The 18112-nt window shown below is 53.4% G+C and overlaps 2 protein-coding genes across 2 annotated transcripts in view; both read right to left on the reverse strand.

Moving 5' to 3' along the window:
- The window catches only part of LSS (lanosterol synthase), a 37260-nt gene extending 25342 nt beyond the window's left edge, over positions 1–11918 (reverse strand). Inside the window, exons 1-7 of the mRNA XM_050916501.1 lie at positions 11830–11918; positions 9113–9281; positions 7908–8046; positions 5838–5946; positions 4367–4488; positions 3529–3625; positions 2395–2530 (exon numbers count right to left, since the gene is read on the reverse strand). Of these exons, the coding sequence (XP_050772458.1) occupies positions 2395–2530; positions 3529–3625; positions 4367–4488; positions 5838–5946; positions 7908–8046; positions 9113–9281; positions 11830–11918 (861 nt within the window). The remainder of the gene's footprint in view (positions 1–2394; positions 2531–3528; positions 3626–4366; positions 4489–5837; positions 5947–7907; positions 8047–9112; positions 9282–11829) is intronic.
- The window catches only part of LOC127030286 (lanosterol synthase-like), a 223411-nt gene that overhangs the window by 189483 nt on the left and 15816 nt on the right, over positions 1–18112 (reverse strand). The window lies entirely within an intron of this gene.

Consider the following 18112-nt stretch of genomic DNA (forward strand, 5'->3'; position numbering starts at 1 on the left):
CTGACGCTGGATGTTCCCCTTTTGGGGGGGTTCTCCATAGGCCCCCTTTGGGAGGTCCCACGATGACTCTCTCTCTGCGCTGAGCCAGGCCTGCTCCTTCGAGACTCCTCCCTGCCATTCCCTGCCCGACTGTCCACAAATTGGTCGGCCAGCTGGCCTGCGTGCTGTGGGTTCTCCGGCTTCTGGTCCATCAACCACAGCCTCAAGTCGGACGGGCACTGCTAGTACAGGTGCTCCAGTATGAATAGGTCAAGTAGGTCCTCTTTAGTTTGGGCCCCAGCTGTCCACTTGCAGGCATACCTACAACTGGTCAACCGGGCGCAGGGGTATGTGACCTCACGGGTTTTACGCTGGCTCCGGAACTTTTTCCAGTACATCTCAGGAGTCAGCCCAAACTCGCGGAGCAGAGCTGTTTGAACAGTTCGTAGTCCCCTGCCTCCGCAACTTTCAGTCGGCTGTACACCTCCACGGCTGTGGGGTCCAGTAAGGGGGTAAGAACTGCGATACTGTCTGCAGGGTCAACCCTGTGCAGCTCGCAGGCATTCTCAAAGGCCGTCAGGAAGGTATCTATGTCCTCCCTCTCCTTACGCCAGGGCAGCAAGTGCTTATCAAAGCTCTTTGTAGGCTTGGGTCCCCCCTCACTCACCGCAGCCGGGGCCTCACTGCTCCTCAGCCGGGCCAGGTCCAGCTCATGTTTACGCTGTTTCTCCTTCTCCTCTCGCTCATGTTTGCACTGATTCTCCTCATGTTTATGCTGTTTCGCCTTCTCCTCCAGCTCTTGCCTCTTTAACTCGAGCTCCTCCCGTTTCAGCTCCCTTTCCTATGCCAGCCGCATCCGCTCCAGGGATGCCGAGCGTCGCCGGGAGGATCCCCTGCTGGGGGGTGAGCTTCGCTGGCAGGATCCCTTGCTGGCTAGGGGTGCCACGGTGCCCTCGGTATTCACTGGGCTCCTCCTCGCCCTTCCCCTAGACCTAGGAAGGGGTGTCTCGGGAAGCCCTCGTCCACCGGTTGACCACTCCCAGCGGGGACAGACACTGGTGCCTGCGCTGCATCTGCCAGGCTGCTTCCCTCAGAGACAGGGCTCCATTCATTCATGCGGTCTCCCTGCTCCAACTGGGCAATCAGTTGGTCCTTGGTGAGCCTCCCCGGGCGCAGCCCCCTCTGCTTGTACAGCTCCAGCAGGTCACACTTGCGCTCCTTGGCATACATCTTCCTGCTGGCCACTCACAGGTTGGGGTGCTCGCCGCTCCCCCCAGTTTCCAGGGGGACCCCTAGTGCACCAGCCCTTCTTGAGGTCACCACCTCTCTGCCAGGGTCGAGCTGCAGACTCCTCCGCCCCTGGGACTGCTCACTGCAATCCCCCGGGGGACCCTGTTACTGCAAAGTCTTTCTCACTGGGCACACACTCCCAGGGGTTAATCACCCCTTCGTTTTACTGCTCCCCAGTCACTTACTACAGGAAGCGCCGTGCACGGGGTGCAGTATCTCCCGCCGCTGCTACCAGTTGTCACGGAGTGTGGGGGAGTCCGGCCCTGCACCCCTCTTCCTGGGACCCACAGGGACTCTTGGCCAGCCAGTAAAACAGAAGGTTTATTGGACAACAGGAACACAGGTTACAGCAGAGCTTGCAGGCACAGTCAGGACCCCTCCATCGAGTCCTTCTGGGCTTTCAGGGTGCTTGGATCCTAGCTAGGATACCCTGAATTCCGCTCACACAGCCCCAAGCCCAAACTCAAAACTGCTTCCCTCCTGCCATTCCCTTCCTTTGTGCTCCTTCCCGGGCAAAGGTGTTGACCTTTCCCCTCCCTTACCTAGCTCAGGTTACAGGCCCTGGCATCATCCATCCCCTAAAGTCCACCCCTGCTCTCCCATTCCCCACACAGACAGCCCCTACTCCATCACAGAGTCTCAGAGGGAACCTGAATGGTCAGCAGCCTGTAAGTCTCAGAGAACCAGGAAGCTGCTGAGAGTCGCTGGCCCTGCACCAGGGAGGACGAGACGCTGAGAGGCAGGGTTGCTAAAGTCTTCATCACAGAGAACGAGGGGAGAGTCCCACCCCGAGCTCCTCTTTGGTAACAGACGAGGCAGCATGAGGGACGGAGGTGTCAGACAGAGGCTGCTGGGACGTGGCTCAGAGCCTTCGCAGTTAGTGCCAAGGCAGTGGGAAGACCCAGAAGTTCTGGTGAGATGGGGAAACAAGGGGCTGACGTGGGGATCACATCACAACAAGCCTACAGGAATCTCCAACAAAGCACTGCCAGGGGCTGGGATTTGCACCCAATGAGGACATTCGGGTCCATGTGACTAGACACAGCTGGGCCATGGTGGGAAGGGTCTCCAGGCCACCGTAACACAGGGTGAGCAGCGGGGAGGGTGCTCTGGGAGTTCATTTACCTGTCTCAGGCTCTGGACAAGCTCATCCTCCTCGGCAGTCAGGCGTGTGGCGTAGCAGTAGCTCATCGGCAGGTACACCTGGCGGCAGTGGCACCAGAGTGTGGACGGGTGGGCTGGCATCCAGGCCGGGAGCAGCCTGTCACACAACAGAGGACGCTGTCGGCAGTGTGCGGGATGGAGAGTGGGGGGCCACAGGGACATGGGCACAGTTAAGGACAGGGCTGCAGGGCAGTCAGAGGGGTAATGTGCCCAGGAGACACTTGGGGCCCGGGTTAGCCGCTGCCTGAGCGGTAGAACAGCCGTTCAGGACAACGCGCAGGCCCCAGGTGACCGCTGCTCCATGCTCCTGCGGTGCGGAGGAGCTGAGAGAGAAGCTGGAGCCCTCGTTTTGAGCCAGGAGACTGTCTGCTCCAGCTCGAGGAGAGCGTTCTGGGCTCTCCCAGCAACCCAGTGAGGCTGTTATCCTGGGCAGGGCCTCTGCCCACAGACTGCATCTGATTCCCTGTGGTTCATGTTAGCGGGATGTGGAGGGAGGCGCAGGGAATAAACAGCCTCTCCTGTGGGGAACATGCCAGTGGGCAATGCTGCCACTGGTTTCCCTGTAATCAGCCAGCTGCCTGAACTCTTTCACCTCACACCGCCCCCTGCTCCTGGCCCCACAGCCAACTCAGGCACCAGCTGTCCCTGAGCGCTAGGGGGGTCTGTGGCAAGCACAGTTCCAGGTCAGGGACAGCCATGGCATGCCAAATGCGGAGGAACCGTGTCAGGACCCAGCACAGGAGGGAGGATCTTGGGGAGAGCACAACATGTGGGTCTGGTGGCTGGCAGAGAGGGCAGGAAAGCTGGAGGTCAAGCAGGTGGGCCGAGCTTGGATGGGGGAGAGAAGGTCATCAACAGCACATCCCTCCCCTATCAGCCCATGCCCTGTGCCAGGAATGCTGCCTAGTTTCCGTGCCCAAAGCCTGCTGGCCCAGGCTGAGCGTGAGAACGGGGAATTGGTGCAGGCCAGGGATTGCTCTGAAGTCCCTGGTGTTCAGCATTGGGCTTTCTGCTGCATGCTGCTGCTGGGAGGGGACGGGGATATGGCTTGGGACTGAAAATCAATACACTCTGCAGATACAGAATAGCACCTACCACAGCTCAGGGAACAGCGTGTTCATTCCCTCCCAGCTGTAAACGTTCAAGATGGCCAGCCAAAACTTCCCCCACGACGGTATTCCCACAGCACCACCTGGAGAGAGACACGCAGATCTGGGCTCTGACGGTAGCCATGGGGGCCAGAGACACAGACCCTGCCACGTGACAGGGCATGAACAGAGACTCCTGAATCCTGGTCTGGTTGCGTGGCAGGCCAGGGGCCCTGGAGAGCTGCAGGCTGGTGCAGCGGGTGCATGATGGGCACTGCGCCCCGACAGACACAGCCATTCAGAAACGACACCTGGGAAGGGCATGTTTTCTGTGCAAGGTGCAGCCAGTGAGACCACTGAGCATTGTGTCATGGAGCCACCTAGTGAAGCTAAGCCACACGAGGGGGGCTGGAGATGGCAATTTAACCCACAACCGACTGCTGAGATGGACTGGATGTTTGCAAGGCTCATGAGTACCCTGCCTCCCAAACGGAACCGTTCGCAACTGGTGAAGGAGCTGAAGTCTCACCATCACCCCAGAAGGTAAGTGCTGCAGGGTCCTGGCACAGCAGGATGCGGCATAGGCTGTGACATCCCACACATGCAGCAACAGCCAGGCCAAGCCGGGAGAAGCTAAGCATGGTAGGGCAGAAACTAACATGCGAACTGCACATGCTGCCATGCAGCCAAGGACAAACCATTGCAAAGGCTAACTCCACTCTGGTCGCATGTCCCCTCACCTACCACTCACCCCTTCGGAGCTGGACAAGCCCTTCTCAACAGTCCCAGCCCCATGGCTGCTGCGGGGAGGATAGGATGCCAGAGAGCTCCAGCCATATGCTGACCTTTGCTGTGGAGGTTGATCCGAGCCCTCACAAGGTCCGGGTCATCCGGCCCAACCCCCAGGATCCTCAGGGACGTGTAATTGAGCGCTGTGCCAAACACTGTCGATTTGTCTTCCACGTGCCTGCCACATACAGAGAGCGGGGAAGTCAGACGCGGCTGAGCACTTGTGCAATCAACCGAGACTGGTTTCACTGGGGTGAACCTAAGCAGAGGGTTAAAGCTAACCAGGCAAACTAACTGAAAAGCATCCACCCTGGGCCAAGCTGCTGGGAAACGAGAACAAAATGCTCCCAGCCCCTCACTCTAGTGGTCAACCCATGGTGAAGGGGGGCTCTGGTCACGGCACATGCTGGCCTCCCCGGCACTGCAGCTCCAGCAGTCTCACACTCAGCTTAGCTCTGAGCCATTTCCCACATGAAAGGGAGCACCAGGCCAAGCACTGGATGCTGCGGAGGAGCTTCTGAAGCACTCGGCCATGGCCTAGCCGGTCCCCGATGAAGCCATAGGCAACTGCTCTCATCAAGCCAAGGGGGGGCAGAGCGACGTCAACGCCGAGTACTGCAAAACCCCACCACTGCATTGCTGTGCGATTCAGTACAGCGGCACTGCCGGAGCTAAAGTCACCCCGGAAGTGCCGACGAAGTGGGGCTTGATTTGCTAATGAAATCAGAGTGTTTCCCTCCCAGGGGCCGGCTTGGGGGCTGGTGGGATTTCAGTGATTTTGTTTAATAGGTTGAGGTAAGACACACTGAAAATGAGCCAGTTTTGAACATTCTCCCTTGTTTCCTAGTGCTCCTCTGGGTCCCCTTCCCCTCTGCTGGAATAGGGAAACCTGCCTAGACAATGGCGGAGAGCTGGCAATGCAGGCGTACGTTTCTACCATGATTTCTTCCCCTTTCACCCACGCCTCTGATCACAGACCCTCCTCCTAGAGAAAGACATTCTTCTCCAGTGAAGCCAAGACAGAGTGCACGTAACAGCCAGAACGCCTCTGCAGACCGGCCCCTGACACCACCCCTGCAATGTTCCCGGCAGTCCATCCCTGCCCGCTGGAAGGATCCCCTCCCCCGCTTTTTCTGTGCCCTCCTTCTCTGAGTGTATTTAATGACCAGCCGGCCCACCCCACTAACATACCTCGAGCTGCTACAGCTGCTCTGCGCCCTCCAGGAATGCCATGACCCGGGAAGGGCTAGTGAGGTGCACAAAGCAGGTGGAGCAGGACCTAATGCCTGGCAGTAACGTCTGAGATATAAGGCCGTATCAGAGCAGATAATGCGCAAGACAGACATCTCAGGAATGGAACTGACTTTTGTGCTTGCAAGGGGCTTCTGAGATTGCTATACTGTTTTCACTGGCTGTGTTGTGCAGGGACAAAGAGATAGGAACCATTTCTCTGGTCAACTGGGTCTGGAACGCACAACCCGCCCAATGCAGCAGGAATAAGGAGAAAGGAGCTTCTCAGCTACTCACAAGCCCCAGCCTCCGTCAGGGAGCTGCACCGAGCGCAGGTAACGCACCATCTCCCTCCTGTAACCTTCTGGCAGTGGGATCTTGGCAACGTGGCAGGTGATCAGGAGACCTGTTGGACAAAACAGTCCACTCTTTAGGCCAAACCACCCCCCGATTTCAGCCACAGGGACACTCTAGTTGGTTCAGAGAAGCACGTGTCCTCTTCATGGTCAGCATAGGACATGAGAAATCACTGTAGCTAGGAGTCCCCAGTACACACTGCTCGTACAGCTAACAAGGCGCAGCTGCAGCCCCAGGCTAAGTGGCTCCAAGGTCGTCGTCTGCCGGAACCCAAAAGGGTCATCAGGGATGTCCAGAGAGAATGTACATCAGACTGTAACAACCACATGACCTTCCCTTGCAACCCCGGCTTCAGCCCCCACGATGGAACAGGCTGTTGGGGACAGACTGCACCAAAGGACCCCGCCCCCGTTCAGCAAAACCAGACAGGGGATTTCACTGGCTGGGTAGTTCTTGGTGCTTCACAACAGACGTCAGCTCCCTATTAAAGACACGTTCACTGGGGATTAACTGTAGTGCAATGCAGCCAGGGCATTTCCTAGGTCACTGTTTGGGGAAACAATTGACCATTAACATTGAGCACCCTGTGTGCTGGGGAACGACAAGACACTGACTGCCCTGCTCAGGCCTGCAACAGCGCCCGACCCTGAATCATCCCCAGACAGCTAAGCAAAGACCCCGCAGACCCTGGCCACACTGCCGGACCCTGCTTGGCACCGGCTATCCCATCCCTATGCAGGTAACTCTGTGGGGAGGTGCTGCCGCTCAGAGCACATGGCATAGCTATTTCATCCTAGAAATCAATATACCTAGACTTTAGTAAGGCATTTGATACGGTCTCGCATGATATCCTTATCGATAAACTAGGCAAATACAATTTAGATGGGGCTACTATACGGTAGGTGCACAACTGGCTGGATAATAGTACTCAGAGAGTAGTTATTAATGGCTCCCAATCCTGCTGGAAAGGTATAACAAGTGGGGTTCTGCAGGGGTCTGTTTTGGGACCGGCTCTGTTCAATATCTTCATCAACGACTTAGATGTTGGCATAGAAAGTACGCTTATTAAGTTTGCAGACAATACCAAACTGGGAGGGATTGCAACTGCTTTGGAGGACAGGGTCAAAATTCAAAATGATCTGGACAAATTGGAGAAATGGTCTGAGGTAAACAGGCTGAAGTTCAATAAAGACAAATGCAAAGTGCTCCACTTAGGAAGGAACAATCAGTTTCACACATACAGAATGGGAAGAGACTGTCTAGGAAGGAGTATGGCAGAAAGAGATCTAGGGGTCATAGTGGACCACAAGCTAAATATGAGTCAACACTGTGATACTGTTGCAAAAAAAGCAAACGTGATTCTGGGATGCATTTAACAGGTGTGTTGTAAACAAGACACGAGAAGTCATTCCTCCGTTCTACTCTGTGCTGGTTAGGCCTCAGCTGGAGTATTGTGTCTAGTTCTGGGCACCGCATTTCAAGAAAGATGTGAAGAAATTGGAGAGGGTCCAGAGAAGAGCAACAAGAATGATTAAAGGTCTTAAGAACATGACCTATGAAGGAAGGCTGAAAGAATTGGGTTTATTTAGTTTGGAAAAGAGAAGACTGAGAGGGGACATGATAGCAGTTTTCAGGTATCTAAAAGGGTGTCCTTAGGAGGAGGGAGATAACTTGTTCATCTTAGCCTCTAATGATAGAATAAGAAGCAATGGGCTTAAACTGCAGCAAGGGAGATTTAGGTTGGACATTAGGAAAAAGTTCCTAACTGTCAGGGCAGTTAAACACTGGAATAAATTGCCTAGGGAGGTTGTGGAATCTCCATCTCTGGAGATATTTAAGAGTAGGTTAGATAAATGTCTATCAGGGATGGTCTAGACAGTATTTGGTCCTGCCATGAGGGCAGGGGACTGGACTCGATGACCTCTCGAGGTCCCTTCCAGTCCTAGAGTCTTTAAATCTATGAATCCACCTGGCATGTGTATGAATCTATGAATCCACATGGCATCGTACCTGGCAGCAGGAAGAGGGGCCCCCCGTAGTCACCAGGCCAGTGCCCATCCTCCGCCTGCAGGCCAGAGTAAAACTTCATCCCATTCAGCGCTGCTTCCTGGGCCGTGCAGGCCTGGGGCAAGGCCTTGAAGAATTTACTCTGCAAAGAAAGGAACAGGAGCAGGGACAGACACAAATTAAATGAGCAGTGCTCCAGCCAAGGCTGGCTTTATGAACTGAGGGGCCTGATTCGAATATCCAGCAGTGGTTCGGGGCTTCGGCGCCACTCCGATGGCGGGGGATCTGCTCCAGGTCTTCCACAGCACCAAAAGACCCCCCGCCGCCAAAGACCCAGAGCAGACCAGGTGAGTAAAAAAAATTTTAAAAATTTAAAAGGCACTTAAGATGCCCTCTTAGGCACAAGGCCCGATTCCAGTGAATCGGAGGAATCAGCCTAAAGCCGGCCCTGGCTCCAGCTCGCGCACAAAGAATGGCCAACAGCCAAGACACCAGTAGAATCAAGTGCCTTGTGCTGTGGGCTATGGCAGCACTGCAGTCCCGTGGGTAATCAGAGTCTGTGTACCTTCCCCATGGCCTGCACTGCACTGGCCTTTCACACAATACTTAGTAGCAATGCAAGCAACAGGACACCAAATCCAGCACAGAGTGACTGTGCAGAGCATGCGTAGGGATGAAGAGGTGTGGGAGGGCAGCAGAGGAGGAATGTGGATACCAGCAGGACGCTTGCTGCCTTGAAGCACCTTCTGAGTCATTCAGTGCATAATCCCCAGAGAGTCAGCAGGCAGGGAGGGAGCAGGGCAAACAGACCTCCCCAACCCCCTTTCTCAGGGGCCAGATTCCAGGGCTCCAGGCATGGAAGGGTCAGCAGATTCTGGTCCCAGCTGGGCAAGATGCCCCCTTGCGGGGAGCTGTGACACCTCCCCTCTTCCCCAGTAGCCAATACAACCAGGTTGGCATGAGGTTGTGAATTCTGCCCCTGATGCCAGCACCACCTGTGCCTGCCCTGTGGAATTAGCAAGCACGTGAATTTGAGACAGTCACTGAAAAGAAGCCTTGCTTCAGAGACGACGACTCAGCATTTGGGGGCAGGAGACAATGGCGGCAATAGGGGAACTACAGTCGGCCATACGGGCATGGGGTTTCGGTGGCTGCCCCCTTCCCAGCCTTGGCAAACACTGCGCTGCGAGTGAAAATCAGCCACCCACCGTGTCCAAGCCTACGCAGTGAGCCTCCAGCCCGCTCTGCTCTCGCTCACATTCCTCGCCAGCCTCCAGGTAGCGCCAACTCTGCCGCCCTTCTTCATTGCTCAGTCGCCAGCGGGTGAGGTCACTCGCAGGTTCTGTTTTATACGGGCCGCCTCTTCTCCGCAAACACCTGGAGAGACCACAGGGAACCAGACAAATCCCAGGCGCGTCACCAAGCATTGCCGGCTCTGAGCATCAGGCTGTCAGTGCCCTGGGACGCGTAGGGCCAGTGCAGACGCCTGGCTGCAGCATTAGCAATAGACATGAGAACCCAGAGAGCTCTGCACTCAGCCACGAGCTGGCTGCCAACACTTAGACTTTGAAAAGTAACAAGCGGGAAGGGGCGAGTCCTTGGAGCAACAGCTGGGCCAATGTCACTTTGCTTGGCTTTGACCACTCCACACCGCGCTGTCGGAACAAGAACCTGACAGACCCTCAACCGGTCCCATACAGGGGGCTACTTCTGACAGCGCTCCCCTTTCCTGGCACCTTCCCACCCCACGCTGTCCTCACAGCAACCAGAGCACCAAGTTCGAGGAGAGTTTCCCATCGGCCCACGGGGATCTGTCACTGCGAAGGGGTGGCAGCTCTGTCACCTCCCTCCATGCTGGGAGCGCTGGGGCAGTTCATGGATTTAAAATGTCTCATTTAAAAGGAATTCCTAAGAGCCCCAGCCCCTGCTGGCAGATAGGTGCTGCACTGCACAGACCAGTTACTCCATGGCACCGTACTGTGCAGCATTACACACAGCCGTACAGCTCCGAGCACAGGGGCTCGGTCCAAGTGCGGCCTCTGGAAGCCGCTGGAACAGAAACAGGCTACAACTGGGATGCAGGAACAGCACTGGCCAAGGTCACAGGGGCACACTCACACAGAGACAGAGACACACAGAGATACACACACACTGACACAGAGACACACACAAATTCACATGCACTCGCACAGAGACTCACTCACACAGCCACTGGTACAGAGGCACATACACAAGACGCACACACAACACACATTCTTGCAGAGGCTCAGCGGGACGTGAGCACACACACACTCACACTGACACAGAGATACACACACTGACACTGACACACAGACACACACTCACACACAGACATACACACACACACACACAAAAATTCACATGCACTCGCACAGAGACTCACTCACACAGCCACTGGTACACAGGCACATACACAAGACACACACACACAGACACACATTCTCGCAGAGGCTCAGAGAGACGCGCGCACACATTCACACAGACACAAACTGACACAGAGAGACACTCAGACAGTGACACACACACAGAGACACACACAAATTCACATGTACTCGGACAGAGACTCACTCACACAGCCACTGGCACAGAGGTGCACACACAAGACAGGCACACACAGACACACACTCTCGCATTGGCTCAGAGGGACGCGCACAGACACACACACTCACACAAACACTGACACAGTGACACACACACACAGAGACATACACACAAATTCACATGCACTCGCACAGAGACTCACACAGCCACTGGTACAGAGGCACATACACAAGACATGCACACACAGACGCACACACTCGCAGAGGCTCAGAGGGACGCGCACACACACAGACACACAGTGACACACACTCACACAGAGAGACACACACAAATTCACATGCACTCGCACAGAGACTCACACAGCCACTGACACAGAGGTGCACACACAAGACGCACACAGACACACACTCTCGCAGAGGCTCAGAGGGACGCGCACACACACACACTCATACAGACACACACTGACAGACACACACACACAAATTCACATGCACTCGCACAGAGACTCACACACAGCCACTGGCACAGAGGCGCACATACAAGACACACACACACAGACACACTCTCACAGAGGCTCACAGGGACACACACACTCACTGACACAGTGACACACACACACACACAAATTCACATGCACTCGCACAGAGACTCACACACAGCCACTGGCACAGAGGCGCACACACAGACACACACTCTCGCAGAAGCTCAGAGGGACACACACACACAGTGACACACACCCTGGCAGAGGCTCAGAGGGACACACACACACGCACACACAGGCAGAGGCTCAGAGGGACACACACACACACAGGCAGAGGCTCAGAGGGACACACACACACACACTGACACAGTGACACACACACACAGTGACACACCCTGGCAGAGGCTCAGAGGAACACACACACACACACACACACACACAGGCAGAGGCTCAGAGGGACACACACACACACACACACAGTGACACACCCTGGCAGGGGCTCAGAGGGACACACACACACTCACACACACAGGCAGAGGCTCAGAGGGACACATACACACACACTTACACAGTGACACACACTCACACAGTGACACACCCTGGCAGAGGCTCAGAGGGACACACACACACACACAGTGACACACCCTGGCAGAGGCTCAGAGAGAGACACACACACACACACCCTGGCAGGGGCTCAGAGGGACACACACACACACACACACACCCTGGCAGAGGCTCAGAGGGGGACACACACACACACACACACACACCCTGGCAGAGGCTCAGAGGGGGACACACACACACAGTGACACTCTGGCAGGGGCTCAGAGGGACACACACACACACACACACACACACACACACACACACGGACACACTCACGTTTCGTGCCCCATCGCGCGGCCGCCGCACGCCCCTGACTCCGGCAGCCGCGGGCTCGCGACGCGGCGATTCCCCACCTCGGCAGACATGGGCCCACGCGGGGCCAGCCAATCAGGGCCGGCCCCGGGCTCCGGCCCCGCCCCTGCCGCCCAGAGCGGGGATCGCCCTCGCCTCGGGCCCCGCCTCAGCCCCGGCTGCAAGGCGGGTGGGGCCCCTGCTGGCCGCGCTGCGAGCTCCAGCTCCAGCTCCACCCCCGCCGGCACCGCCTGTCCCCGGCGGAGAAACGGCCCCAGCCCGCCCTGCCAGGGCAGCGCTACCGGCCCGACAGCCGCCCACGGGCGGGTCCCTGGGCCCGCACCGGGAGCACTGTCACTGGGGCGCTTGGGCTAACCATGCCAACCCACAGCACTACCAGCCCAGGCCACCCTTCACCCAGCGCCCAGAGGAAGTGATTCAATCCTCCCCAAACAACGCCCAGAGAAACTCTACAAACTCGTCCCCACGACCTTGCCCCATGCGTCCCAAGAGACCCAGGCACGGGAACCCATCCTACCTGGCCATGACACTCTGGCTGAAGGAGTGTCAGGACACTCAGAAACCAGCCTCAAGCCAACCACCACCCAAAGGGGCAGCATCCTCCAGGACAACTGACTTCCTGCACAAACTGCACAACATTAACAACCTCCCTCAGAACACCATCCTCACCACCAGCAAAGTCACTTCCCTACACACAGACACTGAGAGCTTCGCAGCCTGCCTCAAATGTGAGACAATGGACAACACTCAGACCTCCACCCCAAACACATTGTCAAACTCATCCATTTCATCCTCACCCAGACCAGTTTTACATTCAAAAACAAACATTTTATCCAAACCATGGGACCAGCCATGGGAACTGGGATGGCTCCCCAATATGCCAGCCTCTTCACGAGCCACCTTGAGGAAGAATGTCTGGACAAATGCACCGCGAAACCAATGAGAATCTGAGTGTGACGGGATCCCCAGGGTGCAACCTGGGACCCTGGGACAGCTATGCCTCCTTAACGCACTGCTCTGGGTTGTCTCTCACGATGCCTTACTGGTGGCAAGCAGCAAACCCCTCCCAGTACTGTTCTCACTCAGTACAACCCCATGTGGAGCCCCACACCCAGGCAGACTGCATGACTGCTCCCAGAGCCACTCACAAATCACACAGCAAGGCACCAGCCAAATCCCCCCAGTTCCCAGCCTTGTACCACCGGAATACACCATCTTGCACTGCTCAAGACCCTTCCTTGAGCAATGCAAGTTTATTAATTGGTTCATCACTTCATCGATGGAAAGTGACATACACCAGCCTTTGTAGAATGAGCAGATTTACCAAACACTTCAGTCAAACTCACTGGTAAGGATCAACATTAGAATAAGTCTGTTGATTACAAAAGATGGATTTTAAGTGATTATAGGTGATGGGCAAGGAGTCAAAGTAGTTCCCAAAGGAAAATAAAAGATAAGCATGCGGTCTAAATTCTCAACCTTATTAAACTAGGCAATATCTTGACTAAGCAGATTTTCTCACCCCACTGAATGCTGCAGTTGGTTACAGTCTTTCATAAGCAGGTTCTCCCTGTTAGCCTGGGGAACCATCTCCTCAACTCCAGTATCATATGCACCAACTTTCCCTCTTTCCCATGGGTGCTCGATCCCCTCTGCCCCCTGATCCCACTGCCACTCCACCCCTTCCATGAGGCCCTGCCACATCCCACCTCTTCCACCCCTGCCCTGCCCCATTCCAACCCCTTCCCCAAAGTCCCTGCCCCAACTCTGCCCCTATTCCAGTTCCTTCCCCAATTCCCCAGTCCCACCTCCTCCCCGAGCATGCCACATTCCCGCTCCTCCCCCTCCCTACCGGAGCATGCTAAAGCTGCCAAACAGCTGTTTGGTGGCAGCTAGAGGGGAAGCGCTGGGAGGTAGGCGGAGGAACAGGGACATGGCCTGCTCAAGGGAGGAGAAGATGGGGGGGTGAGCGAAGCTTGGCTGCCGGTGGGTGCAGAGCACCCACTAACTTTTCCCTATGGGTACTGCAGCCCCGGAGCACCTGTGGAGTCGGTGCCTATGTCCAGTGTTCTTGTTGACTTTAACGTGGGTGGGGGAGGAGAACGGATAAACCATGCAGCCTCTATCTCATATTTTATGTCCTCAGTCATGTGCTTGGAGAACACAAGTCCAGGCATATCTGATGGGCATTGCCAAAAAACCAGGCAAGGCTAAGCAATTCCCCTGGTGTGGCCTTGTGCAAGTGAATCATTGAACTATAACTCCCTCACTAGATGATGGCTGTTGATGATCGCTCAACACACAGCTGGATGTTTATTACCTCCCTTGTTGTTGTTTCTGGGGAACTAATGTCTGGGTGATTCCCCAACTCACAATCAGAAATGTACCAGCTGTCTGCTGCAAAAGCTCTTCTTGCTCTCAGTACTCCTAGCCATATGGTAAAGAGGAGCCCTGCCAGTGAGCCCAGCTGGGAATCTGGTTAAAACCAGTTACTGAGTTTTCCTAAGGAAATCCATCTGGGACCATGGTGCTTAGAGGGGCCACACTGAGAATGCTTATTCACGGCAAACTGCAAGGAATAGGGCAGACAATCCCCACAACTGGCAGTTTATTCTATACTTAGGCGACGTCTTCACTACCCGCTGTATCGGCGGGTAGCAATCGATTGCTCGGGGATCGATATATCGCGTCTCATCTAGACGCGATATATCGATCCCCGAACGCGCTTATATCGATTCTGGAACTCCACCAACCCGAACAGAGTTGCGGAGTCGACATGGGGAGCCGCGGACATTGATCCCGTGCCGTGAGGACGGTGAGTAATTCAATCTTAGATACTTCGACTTCAGCTACGTTATTCACGTAGCTGAAGTTGCGTATCTGAGATCGATTTTCCCCTGTAGTGTAGACCAGTCCTTAGATTCACCAAGCCAAGTAACAAAATAGCATCTGTAATATCACACTGGTTACTAAAAAGCCAAAATGCAGTCCCCTTTAAGGAATCCAGCCTTTGGCTCCCATCTAGCCAGCCAAATCCAGTATAGTGAGAGATTACTAACAATCTTGTTCACCATACTTAAAGTTCTACCAATCCAAGGAACCAGACACATTGCCCATCAGGTCAATGAATATTTCAGATCTCATCCAAATACACGATTACAGCCAATCCTTATTAACTAAATCTAAGATTTTTTTAATAAAAGGAAAAAAAGAAGAGCATTGCTATGATTAAGAGATCAATATACATACATATATGAATAAAGGTCTTAGATCAGTTATAGCAGATATGGGGAGGCTGCTGATTTGCAAAAGTCTTTCTGGAATCAATTAAAAAAGTTATAGTCCAATAGGCACTCCAAGTGCAGAGTTTGTTACAAATGGTTCGTTGTCAAACTGGGAGGATGTATCAAATGGAGTCCCACAGGACTCAGTCCTGGGTGCAGTACTATTCAATATTTTCATTAACGACTTGGACAATGGGGTGGAGAAAATGCTTATAACCTTGGTGGATGACACCAGTCAGGGAGAGGTTGCAAGTTCTTTGGAGAACAGGATTAGAATATAAAAAGGCCTTAGAGAATTGGTCTGAAATCAACAAAATGAATTTCAATAAGGAGAAGTGCAAGTACTACACTTAAGAAAGAAAAAAATCAAATGAACAACTACAAAATGGGGAATAACTGGTGAGGTAGTAATACTGCAGAAAAAGATCTGGGGGGCAAAGTGGATTAAAAATTGAAGACGAGCCAACAATGTGATGCAGTTGCAAAAAAGGTTAATATAATTCTGGGGGGTAGTAACAGAAGTGTCATATCTCAGACATGGGAGGTAGTTATCCTGCTCTACTCGACACTGGTGAGGCCTCAGCTGGAGTATTGTGTCTAGTTTTGGGTGCCACATATTGGGAAAGATGTGGATAAACTGAAGAGCGTCCAAAGGAGAGCAACAAAAATGATAAAAGATTTAGAAAATGTCACCTAGGAGGAAATGTTGAAAAAAAATGGGGCATATTTAGTTTTGAGAAAAGAAGACTGAGGGGACTTGATAACAGTCTTCAAATATGTTAAGGGCTGTTAGAAATAGGACAGTGATCAATAGTTCACCCAAAGTATGACAAGAAGTAATTTATTCAGTGTACAGCCAGGGTGATTTAGTTTAGATATTAGGAAAAACTTTCTAACTGGAAGGACAGTTAAGTACTGAAATAGGTTCCCAAGGGAAGTTGTGGAATTCCCATCACCGGAATTTTTAAGAACAGGTTAGACAAACACCTGCCAGGGATAGTCTAGGGTTACTGGTCCTGCTGCCTCAGTGCAGGGTAATGGGCTAAATGACCTTGAGATCCCTTCCAGCTCTATGTTTCTGTGATTCTATGATCTCAATGGATTTGGCTGGAACTCCTGCTACAGAAAGCAGAACCCCTGCTCTGTGCTTCACAAAAGAGGCAATTTGAGGATTTTTGCTAACTACTAACTCCTGTTGCATTTGTGATAGAGGAGCTTCCCTACTTACTTTCTGTGCTCTGGTTTGTACTGACATCGACTGATGCTTTCAAGTTGCTGTATTTTATCTTATAGTCGAGACTGAAGAAATAAACCCTTTTTACAGGAAATCAAATGTACGTAAAGAAAAGGAATAGTTCTAAGAAACTATCTGGAGAATAAAGGCTAAGAAAGGTGTTCTGGACACAGACTTCTTTCAGGGTAACTTATCTTAAATGGAAGTTTGTTGATAGAAAATTATAACCACGAAGTGTCAGGAGATTGTGCTTTTATTTTAAAAAAGAAATACTGACTAATGCGCATACTTTGCTGATTGCACTCCAAAACTACATCAGAAGAATGTTATTTAGGTTGCAAAGGCAAGAACTTGACAGTTAGAAAATGCCAGTATAAAAGGGTATGTGGCCCCCACTTAAATGTAGTTGGGCTCAGCTCTCCTGTTCCGGTCCCGGTGCACCCTACTTTGGTGTAATGAGAAGGGTGGAACTGCCCCTGGAGCAACCCCCGAGTCCAAAATCCTGTGAGAACTTAGGGCTAGTTGACATCGGTGCAGCTGCTCCAATGCCACTGCAGCACATCTGGAGAAGATGCCCTATGCCGACGAGAGAGCTCTTTGCTGAGGTCGGTGTAACTTACATCACTCGGGGGTGGCTTTTTTACGCCCCTGAGTGATGTAAGTGATATTGACTTAAGCGCTAGTGTAGACATGACCTGAGAGAGAGAGTTGAGAGCCCAGAGCAGAAAGGAAGAGAACCCAGAGAGTAACGGGAGCTCAGAGGAAGAGCAGAGCTGGGCACAAAGCTTTCAGGGGGGCTGTCCCTGAAGGAGGGAGCAGTCAGTTCCCCAGTGAGCAGTGGAACCAGAGCAGGCTGGTGAAAGCTGCAGACAAGCAGGCAGTGGGTCACCTACAAACTTCCACAGGCCAGAGAGACACAGCTAGAGAGGGCTGAAGGCTGAGAACAGCAGAGTAAGATGCTTGCTGGCTCTCTGAACTGGAGACCTGAACTCAGAGTGCTGCTGAAGGCTGGGGGGTGATGGAGGGGTGAGTCCACCGATGTCTCCAGGCAAGAGCTGGAGCCCTGCCTGGCAAGGAAACAGGGTGGAGAAACACCCAAGCTAGAGGGTCTGGGTGAGGTGTGGTGAGACACACTGGAGCCAGACCTGGAAGTTAGGGTGTGGGGGGAGCAGCCAGAGCCGCACCTGGGCCCTGGGGCGTGGTGAGAGATACTGGAGCTGGGCTTGGTGCTGGACTGTTGGGATGAATGTACTGTTTGGACTGCACTGGGGGGGATTCTGATGAGAAGGAAACCCCACAGAAAGGGCTATTGAAATACTTTGAAGGCTGAACTGAGTTCATCTGAGGAATTAAAATGAAAACTGAGGTGATGGGCCACTTGCGGGGCTGCTCTCAGAACACGTGTTTACAGCCAGATTTACACCAGCCCACGTAACCTTTATTCTGCTCCTTTGTGCATCCAGCCTGTGCACCGAATGATGCAGGGGTCCTGTGGGTAAGATAAGATGTGATCGTGTAGTTAAAAACCATACCATAATGCATGTGCACGGGGTGACAAATTAAGGTTGAATGGAAAACTGCAGGTCTGGCATCTCCCAACTTCTGAGTGCTTGACTTTGCAACCTAAATAACATTCTTTGCACAGTTTACACTGTGTGTGTGTAATTTCCTAGGTGGTTCTTTTAAGAACGTAAAAACTAAACTAAAAGTCTTTTAAATACAATTGTTA

This window comes from Gopherus flavomarginatus, chromosome 10 (assembly GCF_025201925.1).
Source record: "Gopherus flavomarginatus isolate rGopFla2 chromosome 10, rGopFla2.mat.asm, whole genome shotgun sequence".
In the NCBI taxonomy this organism is placed as follows: domain Eukaryota; kingdom Metazoa; phylum Chordata; order Testudines; family Testudinidae; genus Gopherus; species Gopherus flavomarginatus.